General features: G+C 41.1%; 1 protein-coding gene across 2 annotated transcripts in view; it reads left to right on the plus strand.

Moving 5' to 3' along the window:
- The window catches only part of PTPRM (protein tyrosine phosphatase receptor type M), a 768,694-nt gene that overhangs the window by 691,774 nt on the left and 52,302 nt on the right, over positions 1 to 24,618 (plus strand). For both annotated transcript variants that reach the window (XM_055323971.1, XM_055323972.1), the window contains one exon: positions 19,391 to 19,488. In XM_055323971.1, coding sequence (XP_055179946.1) covers positions 19,391 to 19,488 — 98 coding nt within the window. The remainder of the gene's footprint in view (positions 1 to 19,390; positions 19,489 to 24,618) is intronic.

A 24,618-nucleotide genomic window follows, 5' to 3' on the forward strand; every position in this document is an offset into this window, starting at 1 on the left:
TCACAGTTCCACTCATCTGTGGGCTGGAGGTGCACCCAAATTCAGGAGGGTCCTACGAGAGGAACTTGCCTGTCCTTCCTTCAGGGGAGCCCACAGGCATCAGGAAATCCAGAGGGCATGTCACAGCCATGTGGTGGTGTGCCAGCACTTGACTGCGATTTCTGGGAGCCAGGAAAGGGGTCAAGGGCATCGGTGGTGTGAGTGCAGATGACAGGTCTTCAGCAAGCCTTGAAGGAGGGTTCCTGTGTCAGAGGATGGAGGATGGGATGAACAGGATGCCTGGCCAGGTCAGAGAAGAGCAAGGAGCCCAGGTAGAGGGTATAAGCAGGAAGGGTCTGAGATAGGAAGGGTCTTCACCTCCAAGGCATCTTGGGCCTTCTCAGTGGCTTGCTGATCTTCTCTCGGGAAAAACTCACACAGACACACAATTTGATATAGGCATTCAGGCATTCACAGACAATAAAATCTAGCCTGAAAAATCTCTATGCCCCAGGGGACACCTGGGTGGCTCAGTAGTTGAGCATCTGCCTTCGGCTCAGGTTGTGATCCCAGGATCCTGGGATCGAGTCCCACATCTGGCTCCCTGCATAGAGCCTGCTTCTCCCTCTGCCTGTGTCTCTGCCTCTCCCTGTGTGTCTCTCATGAATAAATAAATGAAATCTTTAATATATATATATAATACATAACTATATATATCCTAGATTTAAAAAAAAAAAAAAAGCCCTGAGTTACAGGGGTAAGAAAGCCTGATGCGGAAGGTGAGGACATTGGTATAAAGGCTGTGAGTGGAGTGTTATTTAATGAAAGGAAGAAGGGCAGCGAGGGGAGAGGATGGGTGTTTCTGAGTGGTGGTGAAAACAGTACTTTACGAAGATGAGTTAGTATAGAATTATCCTGCAGAGAAAACTGGAAACAAAGGTAACAGAGAGTAACCACAAACAAAAATCTGGGGTACACACAAATGATTCAGACAACAATAATGACAGCAAGGCAGTTGTCGCTTTTATCCAATAATCTAAGTTACATACAGCCAAAATCTGTTTTCTAATATTAAATATAGTGTTAAAACGGTTGATTTTTAAGGGTGTTCCTTCTCATGCAATAAAAAGCGATAAATATATTTTCTTTCTGTATTTGTAGTTTTGCCTGCTATAATATGCTTCTTTTTGAAACTCAGCATTTTAATTTGTCCATTGATTCAATAAACATTAAGTGCCTGTTGAGTGCTAGACTTTCTAGTATAATTAATTTTCTATCCTCTGACTAATTTGGGTATTACTCGTCTATTTCATAGATGGAAGAAAGAGGGCCCTAGGGAGAAACAGGGGTTGAAAACAAAACCAACATGTAGTTGAGTGTCTACAGTGCGCCCACAAAGGTTCTAGATGCTTTTCCGCCTTTTCGTGTCTAGTGCTGCATGATTCCCTGTGATTCTCACCCTGGATAAGAGGCGCAGGGCTTGTGCTCTTTCTCCTGTACTGAAGCTCGCCTTTCAAAATCCAGTCCCTTCCTTCTAAGTTATGATCCTGCTCCCCTCAAAAAACAAATTTTCTATGATATAGTCATATCTGAAAATACCTCTTAATTAAAATGGTCTTAGGTGTCCTGAAATACGACACTACGATTCCAGAGTCTCCCTCCCCAGCAGACCTTGGGCACCTGTTTAGAGACCTGCCAGTCTGGGGAGCTAATGCTGACAAGGCAGCAAGATCAAGGCTGAGGTCAGGATTCCAGTGGGGTAGCCTGGCCTGTCAAATTAGCACAATACCTCCCCCCAAAATAAATGACAAAATCAATGTCAAGAGGCACCTGTCCTCAAGAAGAATTAAATATGTAGATTTCAACAATCTGAAGTTAGCACGTCCTCTGTTCACAGAAACTCTGGCTGCCCAGTGTCATGTTTCTGGATGCAGTCATACTGAGGCTGATAAAGAAAACCAACTACCAGATAGTTACTTACTATGAGAAATATCACTGTGTGCCAGGCAGGACTGCCTTCTGCCTGGCAAGGACACCCTGCGTTGCGGGCCAGCTAAAGAGGAAGATGCCTTGGCAGAAGGTGACTTCATGTTCTGGCATCAGAAGGGCCCCAGAGTTCATTTACTAATTCAACAGGTCCGTACCCACTGCCTGTGGAGAGCTGGCACGAAGCAGATGCCCAGTGAGATTACAAGAATGAGTGAGTGAGGGAAGAAATGGATACATGAACGCATTGGGGTGACCGTAGTGCCAGACACCAGTTAGGCAATAGAACATTCCAACCAAACATAAAGGACATCTCGCATTGGCCTGACATAGCATCTACTCACCTGAGTTGATTTGGGGATTGTGATCTCCAACTTCTGCAACTATTTCTTTTCTGAGTTAAAGCTAGTCAACTCCTATTCTTACGAGCACTTTTTCTTCTAATGTGCCAGCCAATCAAGGCACTGGTTTTGGAGATAACCCATCCTATTAAACGCTTTAGCTTATCTCTGCCCGGATCCTACTTGTGCATATTCCCCCACCCCTATACACTGTATATAATCAATTTTATTTGTCCATAATTATTATTTATTGATAATTTGGAAAAGAGAAAAAGAGAAGCCTGAAAATAAATGTCCTCCAGAGATCTTGAGCCAGAAGCAAACTTTTAACATGAAAATAACAAAAACCTGGGCAGTGAAGTTTTGTAGCACACACACCTCCCAATTGTCAGCTACAGTTGAAATTTTGCTAGAGTGACTTTCTTCCGTTTGCTCTTGATCTAGTTTCCTTCTTCATGTCTTCCACATATTCCCTGTGGTATGAACATTTTTCATAAGGATTTTCAGAAAGATAAATGTGGCTTATATTTTCTTAGCTCCAGATTCTCCCTCTGGCCTCTGAAGCAGTAAATAATGGTGCTTAGAATAGGTACACTTAACTCTCCTCGGCAAGTCACGCTTGGAGCAGAGACTTGTCAGTGTAAATGCAAGTTCTACATACTCTGTGAAGAAGCTTTTGTCTCCTGCATTCTGGCCTCCAGATGGAGATGAACCCTTGAAATTATTTCTCAGTAGAATTGGAAGAAAAAAAGTTTTAATCAAAAGCTAAGCCTTCAGTAAACAACTTTTGTTTTTATTCACTCGAATACCAGTGTGTACAAGTACAGTAGCTGACATTTCTTCCCACCTATATTGTCCTCATATTGCCAATGGATTGTAGACTATGTTTGGATTCAATTATTGTATCATCTTTGAGGTTGATTTAAACTCCTTGCCTGGTAAAGTGGAGTATTCTCTAGTTTTTCAATTTGAATAGGGAAGCTTTGAGGAAGTATCATTTACACCCAGCCAAACAGTGACCCCTCATGAAGTCCACATATTACATATGCCCAGTGCCAAACTCCATGCGGAGCCCACTGCACATTACCTCTCCCTGTACAGTTTTCCAGGAAGAATGAACAATTGCAATTAACAGCTTACCCACAAACTTACTTTGAAACCATAATTTTTCTTCACCAGATTAATTTCAACAGAGACTGGCCAATTAGCCAACAGGTCAGATCACAGACATTGCTCACCCTCTGCTCTTAATAAACCTGCTCATTAGTAGTGAGAATGTTTAGACAGGTTGCAAATTAAAAGATGAAACCAAAAATAGATTGCAGTAGGTGGCATCCACCCCTGTTGTTATAGATGCCATTGTAGAAGCATGTCCCTCAAGTAATGGAATCTAAACCAACACAGAATAATTTGAAAACAAACAATGCTGCTGTCAAGCAGGCACCCGGTTTTAGATTGTTTAAAAATGCTTTTTGAGGGATCCCTGGGTGGCGCAGCGGTTTAGCGCCTGCCTTTGGCCCAGGGCGCGATCCTGGAGACCTGGGATCGAGTCCCACGTCGGGCTCCCGGTGCATGGAGCCTGCTTCTCCCTCTGCCTGTGTCTCTGCATCTCTCTCTCTCATTCTATGTGACTGTCATAAATAAATAAAAAAATTAAAAAAAATGCTTTTTGAATCTGTAAGAATAATTTACTGGTATTCCTCATTTGAAGTGGAAAATCCTAGAATCTTTTCAAATCGGTAGAAACTTTAAACATCTTGAAGTCCAACTCCCCTGTTTTGTCATTGAAACAGTGGGAACTAAACTCACAAATTCATTTAAGTGACTTTCATCCATATAGTTCAAATGGGTCATGTATACAAAAGTATTTGCAAACTGTATGGATTAACATTCATGAATATTTTCAGAGATTGCATGCAGTGTCCAACCTAATGTGTTTCCAGTCTCCTGAGGGGTCTTTTGTCCAATCGAGGAAAAGTATGAGGTCACATCTTCCTTCTGGGTTCGGCCCTTTGAAAGAATAGAGAGCTGTAGCTGAATACCCAGAGCCACAGGCCCCGGTGCTGGCTTCTGGAACCTGCAACATAGTGGACTTCTTCAAAACAAAGACATTGCTCTCAGACCTAATTCATCCAAATATTCAACAAATATTTCTGTGAACCTACCAGGTGTCTGGCTCAGACGGGGTTGGGAATACAGCACTTACCTCCGGAACTCTATGGTGCTGTTGTAGATATAAACAATCAGAACTAATTTGATTTTGCAGGAAGACCAGATCTGGGAACTACTATAGGCTATTTCTCTCCCTTGCTCATATTCCTTAGCAAGTGGAAAAGTGAGACCCAGGGCAGGTCCAGAGCCATTTTCCTGACTCTGGTGATCAGGTTCCTTTATCACACACTGACTCGGTTTTCAACAAGTTTGTGGCAGACAAGTTAGGAAGTTTCTGGCTATTGGAAGTTACTTTTGTGCCTCGCCTTCTTACTCCAAAGCATGCTTGTGGAAATTCTCTGATGCAGTGCCCCATGCTGCCATTGAAAAATCAAGGTTGCCTACACTGAGGAATGTCTAGGGAATTAACTTATCTCTATTTTACTCATTTATTAGATTTATTCTCTTTTTTCCTAAATAAAAGAAGATCCCACTTGTATACTGAGAAAAGCTTAATTAAAGAATAGAGAGACTAATGGAAGCTTTTATTTCTCTGGCAGTGGCCCCTGAAGCATGTGAATATAGGTTTTTCCCTTTGCTTTATTTCTCCTTGACAGAAGGCAGCCAGATCCTTTGGGTCACCAAACCCCTCCATTCTGAAGGCTGCCGTTCTTCTTTTTTTCTCCTTGATTGCCTTCTCTCTGGTCCCCTCTTTACAGCATGAACAAGTACTCAAGATGAGTTTATGAGGGTTCTCTTTAGAGACAGGCCTGATGAATGCTCTGTGACTCAGCCAGCAGGAGGCTCTTGTGGTGTGAACATCTGTCATGTTCCTCCCATCTGAGGCTACAAACACTTTCTCATGCGCCTCTTCCCAGCTCTTCAGGCAATATTGCCATACAACCCCTCCCAGGGATCAAGGACCATAGGTCCCTCCAGTAGCAGGGCCTCTCTCTCCACAGGGTAGAGCAGATTATTGCCACACGCTGCCTACCACCCCTTCATTCTTTTCTATTCAAGAGTTTCTCTTTGGAGGCCTAATCTTTACCCCCGTCACTCAAATCTGATTTGTCTGCCTTTATCATTCAGCTTTCCACATCAGAAATAATAGCAGCCTTTGCCTTCCCATTCACTGCAAGCTGAAAATGTTTATGTAACTGCTAGGGAGGCATGATTCTCAAGGAGGGTTGAATATAGTCCACAAATAGCAAAATCCAAATAATGGTTCATTGAGGTAGATGGGGTTTCCAGAAATGCTTTGGAACATTTCAGTTCCAAGTGCAGGTCATGCTAAGTATCACCCCACTGCTGGGTTTACCCACACATACTGCTTTGCTTATGCAACATGGCCACGATCAAATCTTTGAAACTGGGGTCCCAAAATTCTTTCCATATAGAAATATTTTTTTTATGTCAGTGGCTAAGATAAGACTTCCCCTCCAAGTGGCAATGGAGAAGAAAGAAAAAGAGAGTGGATTCCAGAGTTAGACTGTTTCCGCTCAGATGCCAGCTCTGCAGGCAACTACTCAATAAATATTAGCTGCAATTCTTATCATTATCCTCATGTGGATACCAAAAGATAAACTTTTAGTAACACGTAGGCAGTTCAGGCTTTAATGCAGGTATAGTGTATATCCATATAGTTTCCACAAAAATTAATAATTCTACACTGTTCATGCTTCTTTCCAGAAGGATGTAGCAAAAGGAACCGCTTACTTTTTCACCAATACCCTGCATCCTCCTCAAAGTTCAAAGATTATCATCATTTTGAAACAAAGGACAGACGTGGGTTAGAAAGACAATAAGCTACATAACAAGCTTGGAGAAATCTATTTTTTCTTCCATTTTTGAAGTCTTGCAGAAATTGAGCAGCTCTGATAGCAGCAAAGGGCACCAGTCTTGATGTTCTGAAGGCTTCCCTGAAGCACACATGGGGTCAGATTACACGGAAGTAAAAACCACTAATTCCAAAGGCCAGACAAGTTTCTTCGCAATAGGCTTTGTCCAGACCAATTTCTGAGATAAGAATATACAAGGATATCTTAGAGAGGAGTATTGGAAGGCTAAGAAGCCACTGGATAACAAACAGGGCTGAGAAATGATCTTGGAGGAAAGAGAATAATAATGACAGAGTTGCAGAGTGGGGAATAAAGGGAAACATGTGTGCTCTTGGGCTCCTTCTTCAACCTGTATGTGTTGGCTGGGGTTAATTAGGCAGGTACCAGGAACCATCTTCCACTTGGCTAGAGGTTGACCAGATGCCTGGAAGTGGTTAGTTACAACCTACTCCAAAGAGATAGTGGACAGTGTGGTGCTGAACCAAAAGAAATTCCTTCAGACCACTTCTGAAATCCATTCCACATAGCAGAGGCCCAGAAAATGCAGGCGTCCCCCAAGCACTGCATGTCAGGTAAGGAAAAGGACCGCAGTCAAGTCGGCGCACAATGAGTTTAAAAATTATTGTTCTTTTTAAAATTATGTAACCGTTTCATAACCGGTATGTTCTTTAAAAAACTATATGCAGGGGATCCCTGGGTGGCTCAGCGGTTTGGCGCTTGCCTTTGGCCCAAGGCATGATCCTGGAGTCCCAGGATCAAGGCCTGCGTCGGGCTCCCGGCATGGAACCTGCTTCTCCTTCTGCCTGTGTCTCTGCCTCTCTCTCTCTCTCTCTCAATGTCTATCATGAATAAATAAATTAATAAATCTTTAAAAAAATATGAAGATACCCTATGAACTATTTACATGTAGGCAAGAAAATGTAGACCCTACACTTGTGAGTAATTGTGCCCTTGGCTTTGAGTTGAAGGTGGCTCCTACCCTGACCCACACCCAAAGCCTCACTACTCACACAGGGGAAAATAAACAGAATATTAAAATTCTTCGCCAGTAATTTATTAACAAGTTTCCAAAACAAATTTCCTAGCAACACAATCAGATCACCTCATTCTGTTTCTGTATGAAAAATAGATTTTTTTTCTAAATTTTCTTAACAGAAAATTTATACTACTTTCAAAAAACTTTTTATTGTTGAGTTTGTGTGCCAACATTTTTATGGATAAAAGTATGTTGGCATTTTTCTTTTAAACAAAACCTATGATTGTAATTTAAGTCATCATATGGCATATGTGGTATGAGGGCCACCGGAGTTACTTTTTGAATGGCTTTTTATTTTTTCATCTTTATTTGCGATTTTATTACTACACTAATATATCTAAACGATTAAATATATGTGTTTCCATGTCAGCAATAACTTGTTTGAAGGCTCCCTTAGCTGATCTTACAGATTTTATTTTTAAATGCTTTATTTAAATTAACCTTAACACATGTAGCTTTTGTTTAAGGAGAAAGAAAACTTCTAAAAATATTATGACAAACTTAGGTCTCAGAGTCACTATTTTCATTTCCTTGTTTAAAAGTCTTAAAATTCCTGGTAGGGGAAAGGAAGAAAGTACTCAGAATACTTGACTCATTTTGTTTTCAGTTTACTTTTTCTAAAAAGATGCTCCTTTATTTTTGCTGTGACTTGAGACACAGTTAAGAGTAGTGTGAAGGGACGTCTGGGTGGCTCAGTGGTTGAGCTTCTGCCTTAGGCTCAGGGTGTGATCCCGGAGGCCTGGGATCGAGTCATGCATCGGGCTCCCTGCATGGAGCCTGCTTCTCCTTATGCCTGTGTCTCTGCCTGTCTCTCTCTCTCTCTCTGTCTCTCATGAATAAATAAACAAAATCTTTAATAATAAAAAAACAGTGGTGTGAAAATGCAGGAACTTTATCCTAGCAAAGGTAAATTAGAGAAAACCAGAATAAAAAGGATGAAGGTATATAAAAATTTATAACAGAAAGGAATTATAATAATGACTTATCGAGGTTGGATGAACTCACATTGGAACTAAGGTACTAGACAATATGAATATGAAAAATGGGAAAGAAGAGATTAAAATTTTATTTTATTTTTTTAAAGATTTTATTTATTTATTCATGAGAGACAGAGAGAGAGAGGCAGAGACACAGGCAGAGGGAGAAGCAGGCTCCATGCAGGGAGCCCGACATGGGACTGGATCCCAGGTCTCCAGGATCACACCCTGGACCGAAGGCAGCGCCAAACCGTTGAGCCACGCAGGATGCCCAAATTTTATTTTTTTTTTAAAGATTTTATTCACTTATTCATGATAGACATAGAGAGAGAGAAAGAGGCAAAGACACAGGCAGAGGGAGAAGCAGACTCCATGCAGGGAGCCCGACGCGGGACCTGATCCCCGACCCCAGGACCACGCCCTGGGCCAAAGGCAGGTGCCAAACCGCCGAGCCACCCAGGGATACCCGAGATTAAAATTTTAAAATACCAAGTGCCTTATATTTCTTAGGCAGAAAATAGGTATTGATTAAGTGTATCTTTATTAAGACATACCAAAGATGGGACGCCTGGGTGGCTCAGCGGTTGAGTGCTCGCCTTCCACTCAGAGTATGATTCTGGGATCGAGTCCCACATCAGGCTCCCGGTGCATGGAGCCTGCTTCTCCCTCTGCCTGTGTCTCTGCCTCATTCTCTCTCTCTCTCTCTCTCTCTCTCTCACATGAATAATCTTTAAAAAAAAAAAAGGACATACCAAGGGAGTATCTACGAGATTATTCTTGATCATCTTTGTTTTTAAATATTTTCTAACTACTTTAATTGAATAACTGAATAAGACAAAAGACACATTATTAACAACAACAACAACAAAAAGATAATGTTTGAGGGGTTGTGACTCATGCCACAGAGAGAAGCTTCCAGGCTGTTTTAGAATCTGTGTGCAGCTTGTGCATTAGTGTTTGGTTTGTACCAATATTCTCTTAATTAGATCTGACATGACCTTTTGGTAGCCAATCAGGATTGCATATGTTCTAGTAATGCACCTGGAAACCAACATTCCCTGAAACTAATCATCTAGGGAAAGCCACGGATATTTGCGCTGTCAATGTTGGCACACTTTGTTATTTCAGCCTGAAAGGACAATTTTAGGGAATGGTATGAGTGAAGTGTAAACATCAACATGTGGATTATGTGTTTGAGGGGAACCGTTACTCATGAATATGGCAGGAAGTGTATGCCTGGTTTTAGGTTATAAGAAGAACACACACCTGTGAGCCAATTTAGAAGAAACAGGGTAATTGGCAAGTAGCTGATAACCTGAGTGGGCCGGGCAAAGGGAAGAGACTCACAGTGGGAAAGCCTACTCCCTGGTAAGAAGGAATTTATCTTTGTGTGTGAACCACTAAAATTATTAGCTGAAAACACTATTTAATGTCATTATTTAAGTCATTGCTTTTGACACTATTTTTAAAAAGGTGTATTTTATTATAGCTCCAGTGCCTGTTTTCTCTTTTACTGTCACTAAATGAAAGTTCCAAAAGACTAGTGAACATTCTGAACCCTATAATTCTGGACGTAGAAGGTACATCACGTAAGAGCTATCCTTAGAAATCCTATTTTAACATGCTACTAGCTATATTTTTGAATTTAAGTTAAATAAAGTATTCCCGAGTTTTTCTCCCCATAAAACAATCCTCAGTGTTTGCTTCTAATTTCTTAGTTGATTTATATTGTTTCTTTTAAATGGTAATTTCGAGGGGGGGGCAGGTATTCTTAGCAATTCAGGCAGATGAGCATATCACATCCCATGCACCCAGGCATCTCAACTTTGATTTCTATTTCTGCAGCTGAAACCAAAAATTACTCATAAAAATTCCATGATTTTAACAGAAGTACCCTCAGGGGAGAGCAAATGCGCCTATCAAATAAGTGCTGTTAAGGATTATCAATGCAGAATTTGACTATTGTCTATGTCACCATTATCACTTTTGTGACACGTGAGGCAGATTCAGTCCATAAAACATGGTGGCATATTTTACCTTTTACATTTCACTACTGCACAAATGAAAAGCTACTAAATGTAAAATTATAGACGTGTTATGGAAGTATCACATTGAGAAATCACATAAAGTTTTGTAATAAAAACTTATTCAGAACCCACTGAAGGGACATCTAATGCTCTGAATGTTGAATAACTAACGTCTATAATACTTATTCTCGATTATTGCCAGCAGGAACAATAACAATAATGGATCAGAAATTTAGGACCACTTTTATTTATGAGCAAGAGCTTTAAAATAAATGCATAAATCCTAAGTTCATCTTTTTTTCCACATTTGTATTCTTCCTTCAGTGGTCTTCAATCCTAGTGGGGTGAACTAGATGCTGAAGGACTTGACGATGCCCAAGCCAGGCCAGTGCCCAGAGCAAGGACTCCTGGGTTTTCTGCAGCTTCTTTGTGCCCTCAGTGTCCCCACTCCTTCCTTCTGTGCTGCCTCCATTCAATATGGTCCCCACACCACACACTGCCACCACCACCCCCGATCCCCGCACCCAGGACCAGTCCCAGCACAGCACAGTGGAGGACTGATTGATGTTCACTAACAAGCCTCACCCAGTCTGCTTAGGTCATTTTGAAAGTTAAAAAGTGCAACTGGATTGTTCTGGATTGTAATCCCAGCCTCTAGGGCATTTATTCTCCTAAAGCTGTTCCTCCTCTTAAAATGGAAATTTATACAGTTGCAGTGGTGAATAAATGAGAGGGTACACATAAAGCACATCTGACCCGAGGGGCTCATCACTGTGCATCAGTTCATTGTTCACCATCCTTGTTCTTCCCTTTCCGGATCCCCTTTCCAGCCCAGAGCCCTCTCTTGGCTCCTTTGCACCAAGGCAGCCAGAATCCTGCTCGGTTTCATCCAGAACTTCTCCCAGGGGAGCTCAGTCTCCCCAGTCTGACTGAGATGTGAGCCTCGTCTCTCCTCTAGATGTGAGCCTCGTCTCTCCCTGAGTGTGTCAGCTGTGTGAGGCCACCTGGAGGCCTGTCTCGCTGCCCACCACCATTCTGACCTTCCCATCCTCATACTCCATATGCTGCTCACCTGGATCCACACTGCTACAATCTTTGGGATTCCAGACATTTCCACATCTGGACATTTCCACTGTTGTCTCTGCCAGACACCCCCATGCCCAGGGAGCCATCCTTGGAATATTTTAACATTTCTTAATATATCTAAGGTAAAATATTCAGAATGTTCCCCTCTCATTAATCAATGTAGAGCACCATCACTTTATTTACTCTTTTTTACTATTCGTTATCAACATAGTCCTGATCCTTGGGAGTTTTTGTTCAATAAATAAAATAGGTCCCTCCACTATGGACACATACGTGTCTGTGTCCTACAGAAGAGCTCAGCAGCTCCCTCTGGACTTGCCCATTTAGTAGCTAGACTCACCTTTCCAGCCACTGGGCCTACTTGTGAAAAGCAGGTAAACAATAGTAAATATTTTCTAAGATAAAATGTAATTAGAATAAATATTTGATATGTGATAAACATATTTCAGCTGCTTTACAGATTGAAGCATATCTAACCTGAAAGAAAACACATGAAACTTTCAGCCATGGGTTTCATTCAGAAAAATTCAGTGGTCCAACAAAACATTCCACTTGCATTTATAAGAATAGGCATTACCTGGGCCACCTGGGTGACTTAGTAAAGCAACTGACTTGATTTCAGCTCAAGTCATGATCTCAGGGTGGTGAGATTGAGCCCATGTAAGGCTCCACAGTTGACGTGAACTCTGCTTAAAACTCTCTCTCCCTCTCTGTCCCTCCTCCACCCTCTAAAAAAAAAGAAGTTGGGGGGATCCCCGGGTGGCGCAGTGGTTTGGCGCCTGCCTTTGGCCCAGGGCACGATCCTGGAGACCCGGGATCGAATCCCACGTCGGGCTCCCAGTGCATGGAGCCTGCTTCTCCCTCTGCCTATGTCTCTGCCTCTCTCTCTCTCTCTCTCTCTCTCTCTCTCTCTCTCTGTGTGTGACTATCATAAATTAAAAAAAAAAATTAAAAAAAAGAAGCTGGGATGCCTGGGTGGCTCAGTGGTTGAGTGTCTGCCTTTGGCTCAGGGCGTGATCCCCGGGCTCTGGGATCGAGTCCCACATCAGGCTCCCTGCATGGAGCCTCCTTCTGCCTCTGCCTCTTTCTGTGTGTCTCTCATGAATAAATAAATAAAATCTTTTAAAAAATAAAATAAAATAAAATAGAAATAAAAAAATAAAAAGAAGTAGCAACAACAGCTGCATTACTGGCCTCCTCTGCTTCAGGTGTTCTGAATTCAGAGCATCTCAACATGAATCAAAATACCCCAGTCTCTAATATGATCAAGTCCAGGCTTGAATGGCATTCTTTAACAAATAAAATTCTCCTAGTATTTAAAAAATATATGCCCCATTTCTAACATCAGATTTTACCTGTAATAGAAATATCTTTCAGACAAGGAAGGCAGGAAGCTCTGTGTGTTTTCAGAGCCAATATATCAGTCAATTGCTTTGTTTCAGACTTGTAGGTTGTATACCTGAGCAGTGCTCCTTAGTAGTATTTGAGGTGGGTGAGGGTTTTGTGAAGTGCAAGAAAGACCGCTGTGCACGGGGGCTCCTTCTCAGGGAGATGAGTTCTGGTAGCATCCATATAGAGTTAAATGTCTAGAAATGAATCATTTTAAAACTAGTCATGTGTCCCATGGAATATCTCCATGTGACTCCAGAGGTGTGCTAGCTCAGTTCGAAGTTCAAGTATCCTAGGATATTTACCTTACTGCCCTTTAAATGAGAGTGTAATATGTTCTTGACCTGTCTCTACCTTATATAAGTACTAGCTTCTTGAGAGTAGGGGATGTGTTTCTATAATTCACTTGGCGTCCCTTCTATACCTGAGAGTGCCTGGCACGAGCAAGCTGAATGCTCACCTATAGTTACAGGCCACATACTCAAAGTCCCACCAAGGGCCAGCAAGGGGGTATGAACAAGGGAAACAAGCTAGGTATAACACCATTAGAAACGGAGAACCAATGACCTGAATGGGCAGGTCCACATTCACAGATCAACGAGGAAGACCTGCATTAAAAACACACTGGCATCACAACTGACTGTAAATGTTCGAAGAAATGGGGAGCCATGGCTCAGGTCTTGGAACACCTGCCTGACCAGCTGACCTTCAGTGGGCCAAACTGAGATAGAGGGACTTGCAGGCTTGAACTGAAGCCTGTATATAGGAGGGGGGTGATAGCAATTGGAGGAGGGCTTCTGCTCTGGAAATGCTCCTGAGTGACTACAGCTCAAGACGTAGAGAGATTGGGATGTGGAGAAGGGGACTGGGGTTGGCCATGCTCATGAAGTTGGATTTGATTCTGTGGCAATGGGACCCAGGGGAGGTTTAAAGGTAGGAAGCAACCTGATTAAAAAAAAACAACAACAACAACCACATGTTTGAAGAGGTAGTTTCAGGTGGTTGACAAGAGTTCTCTTCTATTATCTTCTTGCCAGGATCACGCTGACTGCACACACACACCTGTCAGCTAGGACCCTTCTGAGATGCTTTTGACGTTGGCATAGAGGCAGCATCACACAGTGGGTTGAACCTCCAACCCCAGCTCTACAGCCCACTAGCCACATGCCTGACTTCCCCAGGCCCCCTCTTCTTTCAGCAAAATGGGGGAGAATCATAGCCCCAATTACATAGGAATGCAATTTTTTAACTTAATGAGATAAGACCTATAAAATACTTCAAACAGGAACTGGGAAATAGCAAGTGCCCTTGAATAAGTCAGGTACTATTCTATTTATCATGAATCACAATGTGAATTTGTACTATCTTTTTTCCCTTCAAAAAACTCTAATATGCCACTGTGAGCTGAGGACCTTGACCTCTCGACAGCTCTAGTTAACACAGAAAACATGCCATAGAGAAATTAGAATGTGAAAAGAAGAGACACAAGTCTTCTATCAAGATCTGAAATTGTGATTTTTAATATCTCTTACTTCCCATGAACTAGAAAACTCATCTGAGCACAGTAGAGCCCATCCTTGAGTGTCTTTTCACTTATGTTTTTCATTGCCTTTAATTTTTTTTTATTGCACTCTAGTCCTCCCTGACCTTTTTCTCTGCTCTTCCTTCTGGGCTTGGGGGTGGTCAGAATGACCCCCAAGCACATTTTCTTCTCAGCAGAGGCCCATGTAAGCCAGCTATTTTGAGGGAAATTGAATATATTATTGGCCTGATACCATTGAAATTTCGTTACCTTACCTTTCACAAGTGCTTTAGTCCTTCGAGGGGACGACTGCTGAGAATAACCTTTTGCCTGTTGTACAAACATCTGTAAAGGCACAGCCACGGTAATCTCAGACTCCCACCCAGCCACAAACTGCAGGAATCAGACGGTGGGGTGTGGGTCACAGCTATTCGTCCCTGGAGTGAGGGAGGTTTTTCAGAGTCTGTTGTCTGCTATTGTAGATTCCTCATCTTGGGAGCCCTTTGTCCAGCTTGGGAGCACTCCCCAGTGACCTTTTACTGTCCTCATGGGAAGGACATTTGCCACACCAGCTTTTGGGAGAGGGACATGAGAGGCAGAGGAATACTGACCCTGCCCTGGTGTTCCTCCCCAGATTTCAGCCCTGTGGGGGTGCAGGTCCCCAGGGGTAGCTGCCTTGTGTCCCAGGCCTGCTTCTGTAAGCTTATGCCGTGGGGTCTCTTAGACCCCACCAGGAGCTGCCAAAATCAAAGGGAGTGACTCTTGATATCAGTAAAGCCTACCTGGCCTCTGGCCTGCTTTATGATTTTGTTAGAAGACATATGTCTCTGATTCATAATTTCTCCATGTCTCAGGGAAATAATTTGAAATATATTATTCAGTAGAATCTGTGACTACTTTAAAAGAGAAAAGAAGACTAGGATTGACCAATTTTGCATTAGAAACCTTAAATTGAGATGTCTTCGCATTTCTTTTCTTCCCCCCTCAAATGAACAAAAACAAAAAACAAGATTTGAATAAGCATTCATGAAAATATCTTGACTCATTAGTCAAGAAGATGAGAATCTCTAGTGCCCGCCCCTGAGTAGTTTTGTTGGTGAACCACCAGTGACCAGGTCAGGGAGAAGGTCAAGCTGTGTGTCAGAAAGGGCTGCTCTCAAATATTCACAGGACACGTACCATGTGAGGTAAGGGAAGAAGAGATGAAGAAGACCAAAGGAAAAGCACACCAGGGAAGATGGGGACCCTCGCTTTGCATGGCTGTTTGTTTCCTTCTGGGATCGACTTAGAATAATCTTTGTGCTCAAATTCATTTTCAGATCTTAACTCAACTGTTTTGGTTTTTCTGGATACCTGTCCTAATTTTAGCATTGAAAAGAACAATGACCTACTTCATTTTTCTATTCTAATCTTTTCCTATGTAAACATTAAAAAACAAAACAAAACAACACCCAATTACCTAAACTGCCTCACCCCCTTAGTGAGATGGTACAGCCATGTCCCTCGATGATACTCTATGAGTGAAGTTCCTTCTAAATCAGAGAGAATTGGGATTCCTTGATTCAAATTGCTGGTATACAAAGTTAGACTAATCAGTAGATTCAAAACAAACAAATCTTTGGTTCCACAGTTCATCTCCATATGAGACCCCCTGATAGGTCAGAAGGTGGAGCCAAATGTTCCTGATGCTATGGATCTATGGTTTTCCGCCAGGAAAGATTTAGAAACACACCCAGACCTAACCTCACCCCAGGCCAATTAAATCAGTCTTTGAGGTGAGGATCTCAATACTTTTTTTATTTTATTTTATTTTATTTAAATTCAATGAATTAACATATAGTGTATTATTAGTTTCAGAGGTAGAGTTCAGTGATTCATCAGTTGCATATAACACCCAGTGTTCATTATATCACTTGCCCTCCTTCATGCCTGTCACCCAGTTACTTCATCCCCCAATCACCGCTCCTCCAGCAACCTTCAGTTTGTTTCCTAGAGTTGAGTCTCTTACATTTTGTCACCTTTTTTATTTTGTCTTCTCTTAGTTTCCTCTCCTTTCCCCTATGATCCTCTGTTTTGTTTCTGAACTTCCACATGTGAGCGAGATCATATGGTAGTTGTCTTTCTCTGACTGAAGTATTTCACTTAGCATATGCCAAGCTGGTGCAGCCACTCTGCAAATCACTATGCAGGTTCCTCAAAAAGTTAAAAATAGAGCTACTGTACGAGCTAGCAATTGCACTACTAGGTATTTGCCAAAGGATACAAACATAGTGATTCAAAGGAGCACCTGCACCCCAATGTTTATAGCAGCAATGTCCACAATAGCCAAAATGTGGAAAAAGCACAGATGTTCATCAGCAGATGAATGTATAAAGAAGATGTGATATGTGTATATATATATATATATATATATATATATATATATACACACACACACAATGGGGTATTACTCAACCATCAAAAAGAATGAAATCTTGCCATTTGCAATGACATGAGTGGCACTAGAAGATCTCAGAATTTTTTAAAAGCTACATAATAATTGTAATATGCAGCCACAGTTGAGAACCATGGCTCTCGGTAGAGAACAGTACACTGTGTATGTGTAGAGTGCCAGGATGGCACTCTAGTTACCTAAGAAATGGGCTGAGTTAAGTTGAGATACAGAACCTTGAGTCTGGGAAACAGGAGTGACTTGCTTATTGGCTGGGAGCAGTTCTATCACAGCACCCTGAGTCCTGTGTGATCATCACTCTCATTCTGAAGAGATCCTTGCAAAAGATGCCCCCCCCCTTCAATGAACTGGAAAGGAGTAAAGTCAATGTGCTTTCTAGCTTCTACAGATAATCTCCAAAATATCAGTCAAGGAGAGGATTTGTACAAATATATTAACATTATTTAATATTTATACATATTTTAATACATTTTAATAATAATACAGTTCATACATAGACATACAGACTGATTCACTTATTCATTGAGCTCCTGCTATGTCCCAGGTAGTCCATAAGGCACTAAGGATATTGTAGTAAAGCACAACAGCCATGTTTCCCTCCAGGGGGAGCTCGAATTAAGTAACCATATGGGAGTCTAAACCTAAGAAAGGGTAAGTGAACTGCACTTGGGAACTTGCCCCTAGCCTGGAATATTTCTGGGGTGACTGCTGTCAGGCACCGAAGGGAGAGGTAGCTTTTCTTCTGCAGGCACACGCCTTCCATGATGCTGGGACATCTGAGTCACCCACGACAGCCACTGTCATCAGAACTTTTTCTGGAACTTTCAGAGTAGGTGGCACAGGCCTGTGTATGTACTGAAGGAAGCAGGAAGTGTCTGGGCCACCCATTTGTTTGGGGGTCATGCTGGGAAAACTGTTTACACAAAGATAGACTCAGGGTATTTTTTTTTTCTTGTGAATAAGTGACAAGCTGTTCAGTACACAGTGAAAGTTCCTCTCCACCAGCTATTAAAGTAGCGATGGATAGCATCCAATGTTTACTTGTCCCCTCTTCAACCTTAGATTTGCGTCATTTAAATCTTCAGCCCGTGTATCAGGAGAATGACACACACATGCCAAGGGACATGGGCTGAAATGGCAGGTACAGCTTTGTGAGAGGTGGTATACATGGTCCTATAAAGGGACGAGCCTCAGAGACATCAGGAGGTGGAGTCAATTTTCACAGGAAGAGTGAGCATGTAGTCAGAGCAGCAAGGAAAAATGATAGAAGCCTGTGTTGTGGACAAAAGGGAAGGAGGTTTTGATGGTGAAGCAGGAGAAGAAAAATCACACAAGAACCAGCTGACAGTTGGTCAAGAGGAATGGGAGGCGATTGAAGGGGGCCTCCAGGTGTGCCACACATTGCACAGTGTTTAAGCCTTAGCCAAGGAAAGACCACTCATAAATATCTTTAAACACACCTTTTCTTTGTTCAGATGTTCTGCTCTTTATAAAATGCCTGAGTATGCATTAACTCCATAAATCCTCAAAATAACCCTGAGAAGTGTTATTGAAATCAGTATGTAGATAAAGGAAAATGTTGACGCTGAAGCTCACAGTGGCTAACTTGTCTAAAATCACACAACCAGTTAAAAGGCAGAGGCAAATCTCAAATTCAAATATTTGAACTTCAAATCTAGTAATCTGCAATGTCAAGATCCTACAGTAAGACTGGGTCCTGGTCCCAGCATGTGCCTGAACATTTGTATGATTGCACACATATCATGTGACTCTTGTGCCTTTGAAATTGTATTCCTCTCATTTCCTTGCATTTCTCCTTGTCTTGTGAAGATTTATACTGTGACACTTAACCCCTCAAATATGCATGAGCATAAGGTAGAGATTAGGGTTTTACAAATCTGGATTCAAAGAAATTTTATATTCCACCTCCTGTACCTGCTAGTACCTATAGAAATGATATTTTGTCATGCCTGTCTCCCTTTTTTTCCCAGTCCATAAGAAAGAGCTTTTGAATACTCAGGTCCCAAGAGCTGAGCTGAGCCCAAGATGCTGATCATGTTCAGTGACAGGAAGTACAACTGCCTTAAAAGTCTAACTTCTTTCTCACTTTTGGAAGTCAGGTGAAAAAAAATAAGGACTCATCTGATAGCACAGAATAAGAAAAATACTAGAAACAATAAAAGGCCATTTTTCCTATAGAGGCTCATTTCATTCTATATACCATTTCCCTGGGATATCTGCCAATTGTTAGCAGGAAGAATAATGTTATCCATTTTTTAAAATTTCACTCTTGAGTATTATGGAGATAAATAGCTAAATGATGGAGAAGTAACTTTCACAGCAGTAGTTTAAGAAGGGTAAGTAAAAAGAGCTCAAATGCAGATGCATTTGATGACATGAGCAAATTCAACCGTGAATGAAAAAGTCAGTATTTCTATAGGTGCTGTTTTAGAAGAGTCCTCATTTACATCAACACTAGAAAGGAGAGCCAAGTCCATCTATCAAAATGAGGATATTAACAGGTTTATTTGCAAGCCCCAGAAATCTTCTGGTTGCAAACTTACAGACATTTTTTTTGAAGTCTTTTGTGTTCTGTTTTGCTGCAGGACCAATGCAAGAGACCATCTATGACTTCTGGAGGATGGTGTGGCACGAAAACACTGCAAGCATCATAATGGTGACCAACCTGGTGGAAGTAGGAAGGGTAAGTGGGGTATCCACCTACATGGCCACTGTTCCTTGCTCAGTTGGTAACATGAAGTAAGTAAGGGAAGAGTAGGCTTTTGAAGTATGATGTGTACTCCAGAAAACATTAACTAATGTACCTCCTCCTATCGCTTGCTGCACTTTCTTATAAATTATCAGTAAACATAGACTGAATTGCTTTCATTTGTTGCGATAGCAACAGACAGGAAAGGCACTCAGGATTTAAAAGCAGTTGTTATCTGGCTATATTGAGCACACAAAAACACCTCTGAGCATGAACACTTGTTGTGGGGTGTCAAAACTCAATAGGTGCTGTATTCGACATGACTGCATTCCCTAACTCAGGAAAATTGACTCTGGATGCAATTCTTCATGTGGCATTCCTGCATCTCCTCTTGCTTAGATTTTACTTTCCTGGTCCTCTGTTTCTTAACCTGTAAAACAGAGATCATCACCTGCCCCCAAAGTCTTGTATTACTTTATCCGGAGGAACTGGTCATGAGAGCTATTTTATTTAACCAGGAAATGCTTAAGTAGTTATAACTTTAGTATGCTATAAGATTATTACAGAGTTGAATTTAAAAATGAGAAAAAACACAGGGTGCAATCACTTTGTTTTGTAGCAGGGTCAATTCCATGGCTCTGCTCAACTCAAGAACCCACTAATTCTTAGAGAAGGTCGTCATTGTGAGACTGAACCTCAGCAGTAAGGGTAGCCTAGAAGATTAACCTAGGAGTGAAATACCGGGGCAGCAACCATAAAGGGGTGGTTTCTTAAGATTCTCAGTCAGCCTTAAAAAAGAAGGAAGTCCTGCCACATACAACAACATGGACGGACCTATTGTGGACATGTCCATGGAGGACATTGTGCTAAATGAAATAAACCAGTCACAGAATACATGATTCTACTTATACAAATTATCCCAAATAGTCAAATTCATAGAAGCAAAGAATACCATGGTGGTTGCCAACAGCTGGGAGGAGGAAGAAATTGGGAGTTGATGTTCAGTGGGCTTAAGGTTTCAGTTACACTAGATGAATATATTCGAGAGATCCACTATAGAAAATAGTGCTTATGTAGTTAGCAATACAATTTTGTGCACTTAATTTTTTAACAGCATATGTCTCATGGTAAGTGTTCTTACAAAAATGAAACAAAGTGACACAGTAAACTTGGGGAAGTGCTGATTATGTTTATTACCTTGATCTTGGTGATGCCATCAGGATGTACACATGTGTCAAAACTCAAGTTATACACATGAACCATTGTATATGGGTCAATTATACATCAATTATACTTCAATAAAGCTGTTTCCAAAAAAAAGAATTTTCAGAAGTATCAGGAGGTACAAATCAAGAAGAGAGACATTAAGAAGTGGGAAATACCTACAATTCTAGCAAAAATAGCAAACTAAGTAATCTCAAAACCCTCCTCCTACAAACATCTAGAAATCTAGGTAAAATATGAGTATATATTTAAATGTGTGTATATAATGTATGTGTAAATCGTGTATAAATGTAAATATATATGCTAAAAATGTTTAACTTAGCTCCCAAAAATGGAAACTACTAGAAACCAGAAGAGTGGGACTGGAGACAAGAGTGGACACTGCCAGTGTTCTCCAGGGGCTGGGCAGGTGGTGTGGGTCAGTCTTGGAGGGAGGGTGGGGGGCCTCAGCCTCAATGATTTTGGGTCTTAGGTGTTAGAGGCCACTGTGAACAGGAGATAATGTCTTAGGCCTGTATAGCACTAGGAATTTGAACTGAGATTGCCACATGATACCTAAGCCCGCAAGAGGTAAACACTTAGAGAAAGGTCAGTCCAGGGGGAAGTGGAGGGAAGCAGAAGAGGGATTTGACAAGCAGGCAGATCAGTTCACTGAGGGTCTGGGCGAGAAAGCACTTCCACTAACTCATGGGTCAAAATAAAATGCTCTGATAGAAATCAGAACAGAGTTCAAACTGTGAATCATAAAGTATTAGAGTAGACTTGTAGGATACAAATAAACTAGGACTTAAAAGGGTGTATATGTTTTTAAATGTTGTTAGAAAAGAAAAGAGACTGGGATGCGTGGGTGGCTCAGCGGTTGAACATCTGCCTTCGGCTCAGGACATGATCCTGGGGTCCTGGGATCAAGTTCCGCATCGGGCTCCCCAAGGAGCCTGCTTCTCCCTCTGCCTATGTCTCTGCCTCTGCCTCTCTCTCTGTGTGTCTCATGAATAAATAAATAAAATCTTATACAAAAAAATAAGAGAGACTAAGCATATAATTCAAGGAGTTATGTGAAGAACAGAGTACAACTAAAGAAAAAAGGAAATAAATAGAAGAGCAGAAAAGCATTCAATATAAAGCACAGAAACAATAATAAAAAAATCAACAGAATCTAAATGGTTTTGTGAAAAGATTCATGAAATAGACAGACGTCTGGCAATCTAACATAAATAGAAAGCCAGAAGCTCTCAATATTTGGAATAGGATAAAGATTCTTTTACCATAATAGGTGATATGACTAACAATAAATTTGAAAATTGAGGTAAATTAGGTAAGTTTCTTAACAAATTTGGTTTTTCCAAACTTACTCAAAAAATAACAGAAATTCTGAATAGGCCTTGGTTAAAAAGTGAATTATGGTTAAAAAGTGACCCAGTTCCAGATGTATTCACAGGTGTGTTCTACTAAAAATTCAAGGCATGGATAATCTAATAAAAATTATTTGAAGAGAAGAGAAAAGGCTAAACTGTTCTCTCACTTTATTTTAGAAGACTGGTATAACCTTGATATCAAAACCAGACAAGGACATAGGAAAATAGAAAATTATAGGTACCACAAAGAGAGAAATCTCCCAGATGTTGACTATGGCCATATGTGGAGAAAGCATGAGCTTTGCAATCAGATGAGTTGGGACATTTGGTTATTCATGTGGACAAAAAAGAAAAAAAATCATAAAACACCCAAAAATGAATACCAAATAAAGACCAAAATATATAGCTTTAAATTAAGCTTTAAAACCTAATTAAATTAAGCTTTAAGACTTAGAACAAAATATGAAGGAAAACATTTATGACCTTTTTTTAAAAAAGAATGTTTCAAAGATATCAAAAGTGCAACATGATAAGAATGGGAAAATTTGACCGCATTAAAATGGAAAACTTTCTGTACGATAAAGGATATAAAGTGATAAGACAATGGGTTGATAGTTAGGAGACCATTATATAAAGTATAAAAACTTACAAAGCAATATTTTATGTACTGAAAAAACAAAACCTGTTTATTGTCTTTCAGTTCCCTCCACTGGGAAACAGAACAGGGGAGCTGGCTTAGAGCCTGGGGTGGCAGGTGCTCAATGCATACCTGGCATAGAAGGGGCTGCCCAACCTCTCTGCCACCCACCTTTCACCTGGGCAATGGGGATGTCACAGCACCTGTTTCATAGGGTTCTTGTAAAGATTAAGGGAATTTCTGCGTGTCAGGTGGTTAGAGAAGTTCCCAGCCCATTCTAAGGACTTAATAAATATAGGGATTAGTGTCACCCTTACCTAAGACTTACAGTGATGTCTATAATTTATCTTTCTCGTCCCATTCTCTTGCTATAAAAGCAGTAATGACTACTGGGGAAAAAAAAATGAGCAGTGCCACCAGAATTTTTGGTCTCTGCCTTCTGGGACTCAGTAACTGCATAATGAAATGAATGAAGATTTCTTCCAACTTAGTGTCAGAGAGCTGTTAGCCTATGCTAGGTTAACATGAAAGAGTTAAGCTAAAGATTGTCTCTGTTTTCATGTACTTGGGTTTCTTTCCCTGAAATGTATGTATGATGGATTCTGAATCCTTCTTTCATTTCACAAATATCTGCTGATGGCCTGTGTATGATAAGGAGAGAGAAATCTGGAGACTACTGGTGTAATGCCATATTTTCACCATCACCATAATCCTTAAAAGTTATTCACCACCCCAGATTTTACATATTTGCATCAGAGCTTATGAACATAATCCCAAGATCAATTATTTGAGAAGTAGAGAATTTAAAAGTAACAGATACTACTGAATTAAAAATAAAATAAAGGCACACATGCTCTTTGCTTGCTTAATTGAAATTCCCAAGTATATACTCTCCAGACCCAGTAACTGAAGAAGTAAGCTATTTTCATATGATAAACCCATAAACTTTGGGGAAAGATGAGGACAGCATAGTTCTTTGGCTGCAAGATCAAAAGAAGATCGTGCTGGAAAATAACTGTAGTAAAAAAAAAAAAACTGATACGCTAAAGCCCACTGTCTATTGGACATGGCATATGTGGCAGGGAGCCTATTTTCATTTCAAGTTACCTGGCTTTGGAAAAATAAAAAATAAAGTCCATGTGGTGGTGGTCTGTTCATTCCATCAGGCACTTGGACCCATCCTATCCAGGGTAGTCACTGTTGGTTTTTTGATGGAAACTATTCCTTCGGACAACTAACCATGGAAGTTCCAGCTAAAAGTATGCAGCTGAAGGGGAGAGGGTGACTAGGTTTCAGGTTTACCCATAAATGGAAGTCCATAGGCTTAAAGAAACTCAGTAATTTTAGGTCTGGTAAGCTTATTGAAAAAAAAAAATCCTTACCAGGTTTGTGGGGATGTGGTCAACGCTGAAGAACACTCACCTCATTACCGTCAGCCCCGTGGATCTGCCTGTCTTCAATTAGTAATGAATTTAATGGCATCTGTCCTTGAAATGCCTGGCATGATTTGGGGATTTTGACAAGAGGTCACATTCCCTCCGGAAAACGCACTACCCTTTTTCCAAGCCACTTCCCATTGTTAATCCTGCACATTTGTTTAGAGATTACTTCCCCATTTTCCATGCTTAAAAACAGCAACAGCAAACCACCGAAGAAATCAAAATGACATGGTTTTTAAGGGCAACAACTACCTACTTAACATGTTTACTGCACATGGTGTGTCCTTCATGAATTAGGCATGAGCTAGGCGGATGCCTGTTTGTTTACACAGACTTGCTGCTGATTCATTAAGTCAGAGCTGGGAACCCGCTTTCCCGATTTTTGCCCTGAAGCGCTCAGCATTAGGCGGCTGTAATTGCCGGTGCTGGAGCCACTGGGAAGCCCTCCCTGTCGCAGCACCTGGTGCAG

The sequence above is a fragment of the Nyctereutes procyonoides genome, unplaced genomic scaffold (genome assembly GCF_905146905.1).
Source record: "Nyctereutes procyonoides isolate TBG_1078 unplaced genomic scaffold, NYPRO_anot_genome, whole genome shotgun sequence".
Taxonomy (NCBI): domain Eukaryota; kingdom Metazoa; phylum Chordata; class Mammalia; order Carnivora; family Canidae; genus Nyctereutes; species Nyctereutes procyonoides.